The following is a 7,414-nucleotide window of genomic DNA, read 5'->3' on the forward strand; positions in this document are numbered from 1 at the left end:
CCCATTAATTGAGAGGCTGTTACACTTGACTGTTTGTGACACATTACACAACTTTTTACATTTTCCTTACAAACTCACGACCACCAATAATCCAAAACGTTTTTTTGCAAAACAGATAAAAGTAACTGTGCACCTGCAAGAAGATGCTTTATATGTTCAGATTTTACAAGAAGTTCTGTAATTCTAGCATGTTTTGGAAGTAAGATAGTATATTTGAAATCATATGTTACACTAGCATTTTGCAAGCGACCTCCAACTCTTATGACATCATTTTCATCAAAAATTGGATTTAAACACAATAGTTTGCTATTATAAGGCAAAGGTTTTTTTCATACGTAAGTATTGTACCTCAAGTGGATATTCAGTTTCTTGAGCTTGTTTTATCCAATACATTAATGCATTTGACAACTCCTTTGTAGTTAATGGTCCACTACATCTTAACTCCTGTTTACTTCTACTATTCCTAATAAATCTTTTACACCAAACAGTAACAAGAACTAACCTAGATAATGATGAAAATTTATCTACTATTGTACAGTCAACCTTAATGTGCATGTTAACAGTTGAAGACTTTTGCTCACATTGAACAGAATCTAGATTTTTGCAATTAATATTTACAATAGGTATATCTCATTCCATCAACCACTTTGGCCCATTCCACCATAGTGAATAAGACTCTAATTGTGACGGATTCAAACCACGAGAACTACAATCATCTGGGTTGTCTTGCTCGATGTGTGCGCCCATTTAATAAAAATTGATTGTTGAATCTCAGATACTCGGTTAGCCACAAATGTTTTCCATTTATTCGGACATGAAGAAAGCCATGCTAACACAATAGTGGAATCTGTGTAACAGACAACCTGTTCAAACTTGATTAACATTGCCTTAATGACCGTATTGAGTAATCTACATAACAATACTGCAGCACACAATTCTAACCTAGGTATTGATATTTGCTTTATAGGGGCAACTTTGGTCTTTGCAGCAATCAGATATACTTGCACATTTTCAGGTGTATATATACAACGTACATATACTACTGCAGCATACGCCTGTTCACTAGCATCTGAGAACCCAATTAGATCATATTTCACAATATTTTCAGAAGAAATACACCTTTTAATCTTAATCTGTCTCAACAATGGCAATTCTTGACAATATACTTTCCACGAGCGAGTAATATCACTCGGAAGTACGTCATCCCATTCAATTTTTAATTTCCATAATGATTGTAGCAACAATTTTGCAACAATGGGTACTGGAGATAACCAACCAAGCAGATCATACAATTTTGCAATATCAGATAGTAACATTCGTTTTGTCATTATTGACTTATAAGTGGAAACAACAATAGAAAATGAAATTGAATCACTTGATGGATTCCACTGTATACCTAAAGCTTTTACATTCTCATCTTCATTAAAACAAATTAACGATTGAGTTTCTCTTAAGTGAGAAGGTATAGTATTTAGCACATTCATGTCGTTAGTAGACCATTTTCTTAATTCGAAACCACCTTTGTGTAATAATGCTGTTAATTCTGAGTACAATACCATTGCCTCACTACTATCAGCTGCACCTGAAACTAAATTATCAACAAAGAAATCATTCATGACTAATTCTGCAGCTCTGGGATAACAATAACCTTCATCTACAGCTAACTGTTGCAAACACTTTACAGCCAGATATGGAGCCGAACTGGTTCCATAAGTAACAGTTAACAATCTAAAATCAGCAATAGGTTGGTCAATTGTTTCTCTCCACACTATTCTCTGGTAATCAGAATCAGTTTGATCTACCTTAACTTGTCTGTACATTTTTGCTATATCAGCATACAATGTAATTGAATGCGTTCTGAACCTTAATATTAACGGAATAATATCATCTTGTAATTTTGGACCTAAAATTAAGTTGTCATTGAGATATACTCCACTGCTAGTTTTAGCACTACCATCAAATACAACCCGCAATTTAGTGGTAGAACTACTTTCATTTAAGACACAATGATGCGGCAGATAATAAGATTCAGATACAAGCTTATCAAGTTCTACATGAGGATTTTTTTCCATGTGACCTAAGTCTAAGTACTCCTTCATGAAATCACAATATTGTTTACATAAATCAGGATCTTTCTGTAACTTACTTTCCATCTGGCATAATCGCTTTACTGCTGTGTCCCTTGATATACCTAGAGGCTCAACATTTTCTTTAAAAGGCAATTTTACAATATATTTGCCATCAACATCACGTTTGTAAGTTTCAGCAAACTACTGCTCACATGTTTGCTCTTCAACGGATAAATGTTGTACAGTTGGCAACTCTTCTACTTCCCAGAATCTTTGCAATGTATTATTGAGATCAACAGAAACAAAATATGACTGAACACTTGATGTGTTATTCGTTAAGTTAATCTGACGACACAATACCCAACCTAACACCGTTTCAATGGCTGACGGAGCTCCATTCGTACCTACGTGTCTCCCACTGAGCAACAATAATGGGAAAACATCAGCACCTAACAACACATCAATAGGCCCGCTTTTATTAAACTGTGGATCTGCTAAGTTTTCTTGTTTCACAATTTCCCAATTACTTATATTTTGAATAGTTACTCTGGGTAAGTTACTTGTGATTCTTGGGACTACTATTGCTTTAGTATGAATATTATTATGAACAATAACTGAAAACACAAATCAACTATTGCATGAGAATTTCCAACGTTAGAACCAGTAACACCTGATATGCTCATGTTTATTTTCTCTTTGTTTATGCATAATTTATAGACGCAACGTTCAGTTACAAACGACAATTCACTGCCACAATCGATAAGAGCACGAAACTGTATCAACTTATTTGCATTATCTTTGATATTTATGACAGCGGTGGACAACAACACCTGAGGAATTAGTTTTTGATTTATAGAATGAGAACAATTTACATGATCTACTTTATCCTTCTTTTCAAAATGCTATAAACTATGATGTTTTTTGTTGCAAGTGTGGCAACCCTGCTTCACATTACACTTATTTACGGAACAATTTAAGGTCAAACAATTGGAACAAACCGAATTCTTTTTCACAAAACTATGCTTATCATTCACTGACATATTTATGAATTTTTGACACTTGTATAGCTTGTGGTTATTTTTACACATGATACATGACACAATTGGACTTGAATGATGCACTAACGTGTTGCTTTTTTTGTTTGTTTTTAAAGCAGACGTGTCTGCCGGTGACCTTGCACCCACTGCAGCTAACGCTTTGGCACGTTGTAATATGAACTCTTTCAGCTGGTCGAAAGTTGGTTGTTCGTTTTTCTTCAACGAAAGCTCCTATTGTTTTCTGGTGTTCTTATTTAGCTTCTCACCCACATGGTAAATTAAAATCACATCCCAATGTTCCTCTGGAAGGCCCAAGGATTTAAGTTCACACACACACTGAACACTATTGTCAACCAATCTTCGTAACTCACCTGATGACTCATTCTTCACAACTGGTCGAGTAACAAAACTTGCTCAAAATATGATTTGCTAGCTCCCTAAAATCTTCATATCTTGAATTAAATAACTCCCATGCTACTTTATAGTTATCATCAGATATGGAAATAGACTGCAACAATACAGCAGGTTCCCCTGATACAGCTGTCTTCAAATACTGCAACTTTTGAGCATTTCCTAATCGATTGTTATTATGAACAGCAGCAACAAATAAGTCACGAAACGATAGCCAATCTTGCACTCTACCACAAAATGTAGGAAGTTCTAAGTCTGGCAACTTCACATCTATGCACTGTTTATTAGATGTATTTACCTGTTCAGTATTAGGTAACTGCATATTGTACAAAATTTCTAAGATAGAGTCCAACTTATTTTGCACTTCATTAAATTCTCCGTCATATGTTGCAAACCCACTTTCACCACCCACAGAAATGAACTTTGTAATGAGCTCTGTGCAATCGTCATGTAATTGCGTAGCACGCTCAGTGTACAGCTTGATACTGAAGTTAGGCTTGTCTTTATTCTCGTTCACTTTATGTATTAACCTTGTCACTTCACGTTTCAGGACAGTTTTCTTAACTATGAGTTCTTCCATTGTTATAATTCTGCACCACTTTGACAATGCACTACAAAATGAAAATACTGCGCCACAAGTTCGCAAACCACACACATCACATGCACAACTGGAACAAAATCCGGTCGGTAAGGACCAATTTAATGTTCGTGGACTGTATTATTTTGAACACAGAGTTTGTTGTACAATATACTATTTATTATATTGTAAACACACAACTAAATACAATAGTTGCTATGCATAAACAACTACACATTATGCAGTCACACACGCCACGTTGACACTTATAAAAAAACTATCAATCATCCAGTGTTGCCAGATACAAAACAAAAGAATAATGAAATGCGGCCGAACAGTAATAAATTAATTGAAAGTTCCGTGGCCACCTCTAGAAATGTGAAACTGTGAAAGCGATATCGAACTGTATTCTACCATTAATTTCATAATTCACAATCACCTTGTCTTTCAGCCTAAAGGCACAACCATGGAACGAAGAATTAAATATTAATGATGTAATAAACCCACAACGAGGCACTTCTTGTTTTACCTTTAGAAGTAGAGTTTTCAATGAAGGATTAATTAGCATCTTGAACGCTCGTTATTTTACACAAGTTTAGAATAAACACTCGAGTCTCTTACCATTTTTTTTTTAAATTTTAGCAATACTTTTGAACGATATACTACTTGATTGCCCTTGCTCAAATTTTGAGTCGCACCCCTCCTGATACCCTCCTGGGGACCTTGGCACATTTCCTTTACCTCGATATGGGGTACCTTTGAAATTATAAAATACATGTTTTCTAGTTTTGACATCTGTTTCATTGTTTCAGACTTTTAGGAGTGCCAACGGGCTTCATGGATATCATGCTTCTTGATTCTCTTAGTTTTGAGATGCAAGCCCCCATGCCGTAAGCGTCAGTGGACCACCAATAAAGAACTGACGACCTGTCGCCAAAAGTTGGTGATGCCGCAGCTACGATCCGTGGTGGCCACACTTCTGTTCTGAAAATTATACCACCAGCGGCAGAGACTCGAGGAAACGCCAACGAACCACAAAATTACTCCCCCAAAATATGTTAAATCGAAAATATGCCTGATTTGTTTATATTAAGATGAGTGTATAAAGCACTAGAAAGAAAAAGCAAGTCCCCTGAGGTGGGCGCGAACATTCAACTATAAGTTTACTAGCCGCGTATTCTTCTGACTTCGCCACGGAAACCATAAATTTTTGTGGTCTTAATTTAGCCAATCAAACAAATTTCTCTATCTCGAGTTCTGTGAAATGGTACTGTGAACCGTTCTGAGATTTATTGCTTTCTAGTGGGTTACTATCTATGTGCAAAATTTGAGGAAATCGCCGACCAGCACCTTCGGAGCCTCTCCTCTTTACTACAATTTTAACGAGAAGTGGTGTGGGTCAATGAAACCTTGATCCACAACATACTGACCTATCACACATCATGACCCACCACCCACCGTCACCCACAATGACTCACCACCCAACGTAATCCTTTAACCCATCATAACCAACTCTGACCCACAACACACTAATAACAACTCTGAACCATTGTGACCAACTATGACCCACCAAAATACGTCGTCATTAAATTTGATCCGTGATCCACGCCATCCTCTCTACTGACTAAAGAATTTATATTTGTAATAAACCACTTTAAAATCTCACAGCCTGCTTCTCATAAGCCAAGTAGTAAGTCCTGTTTCCATTGTTACAATTGCAAATATCAAAATACAAAAGAGCCTGAACTTTTTTCATTAGAACCAAATGAGAAAAAATAAGAAAAATGGGTCTTGAAAGTAAAATATAGACAAACTTACCAGTGATCAGAAGATGCTATCAACAAGGCGCTGACAAGCAATATACAGAAAAAGGCAGGATCATATTCGACTCAAACCTCGCCCAGAGGACACACAATAAGAAGGAGGAAAAATACCAAATTTTAGCTGCCCATATCCATAAACACCGAGATATGCTCCTCTACACAACACACCACGCGACAATATGATATAAGGTAAACGTCGCAAGATATCTATTTATGTAGGAAACGGAAAAGATGGGCAGCACCAAAATAAAATCATGATATTTGATATGCTATAACACTAGGACTAGCTCAGGAGAGTACGCTCCCGGAAGTAGGAACGAAAAACACAGTTTTGATTGGTTGGCGTTATCCATTTCTTGTCACGTTGCATTCAAATAGCAGAATTCAAAGAGTTGTTGTTGTCGGTCTTCATGGCCGAGTGGACTACTGCATTATGCTACTAACAAAAAACAAATATCTTTAGGCGTGAGTTCAAACCAAGCCCGAGGACAGTATTTTTTTTATATTTTTATAACACTTTTAAAATTAAAATAATATGAAAATAATACTCGAAAAAGTGATTTACTTACTTTTGTGCAGATAAGCAGTAGTAGTGGTAGGAACAGCTTAGAAGCCACGCAGGGCTTGTTTTATTCCCCTTGTACTCCATGATATAGGGCTCGTTTTGTTCCCCTTTTACTACATGATATAAATTTTGTGACCAACTTAAAACAACTGCCTAGGATAGCGCGTAAAACATCTGGCTAGAGTAGCACGTGAAAAAACGTACTTCCTGGAGCATTACTCTCCCGAGCGGTTCGTATAACACTGACTTGGCAGCCATCTTGAAAACCGGGATCTTGGATATAGCGTAAGGTATTGAAATGAGAAGCGGGATGTCTGATATATCAATGTAAGGTAAAATGCAAAAGGTAAACCAATTATGTAACCGCGTAAAACATATGTGTTATGGTGTGGACGGGACGAAGTGTGGAAGACTCGGGCAAAACAAACGTCTTATCGGAGGACAGAATAATAGACCAAGATCCCCATGACAATGATACGCGACAAGTAACTGCAACAGTGTCTGTGCATGAAAGTGCATCCCCCTTGACAGATTATGCCTTTCGAGGATATTGGGATTCGGTTTGGAACCATGAAAACCACAATTGCAACCCACGATACGAGCGTTCGTTTGGCGACTACATAAACTACAAAGGATTGTCTGTTATGGAACAGCAATTCGGCAGATTGCTGCAGAGTGTAGAAGATATCATCTTGGATTGGTGATCAAAACAACGACCTAACTGGGATTGAAGCCCACTCCTAGACAATGTTTCGTACATTTCTTGTTAAATTTCTTTGCTGTTTCGTGTAAACAAAGGACATTTCGGACTACATATGTTTAAACAACACTATCTGAAGCAAAGTGTGTACACATGATAAAGCCCAGTCATGTTCTAGCTTACATTTCTCTACGAATATTTCTTTTTCTTTGCGCGGTTTGCTACACTGTTT

General features: G+C 36.8%; 1 protein-coding gene across 1 annotated transcript; it reads right to left on the bottom strand.

The window, feature by feature from the left end:
- Window positions 1–692: 692 nt before the first annotated feature.
- Window positions 693–2,153, bottom strand: LOC145687428 (uncharacterized). Its single transcript, XM_081760882.1, has one exon. The coding sequence runs from the start codon at window positions 2,151–2,153 to the stop codon at window positions 693–695; it is 1,461 nt and encodes a 486-aa protein (XP_081617008.1).
- Between the last annotated feature and the right edge of the window lie 5,261 nt (window positions 2,154–7,414).

This window comes from Thermobia domestica, chromosome 6 (genome assembly GCF_964235325.1).
Source record: "Thermobia domestica chromosome 6, izTheDome1.hap1.1, whole genome shotgun sequence".
Lineage (NCBI taxonomy): Eukaryota > Metazoa > Arthropoda > Insecta > Zygentoma > Lepismatidae > Thermobia > Thermobia domestica.

Coding starts and splice junctions, on each gene's coding strand:
- LOC145687428 (XM_081760882.1), bottom strand. CDS start 2,153: ATGGAAAGTAAGTTACAGAAAGATCCTGATTTATGTAAACAATATTGT.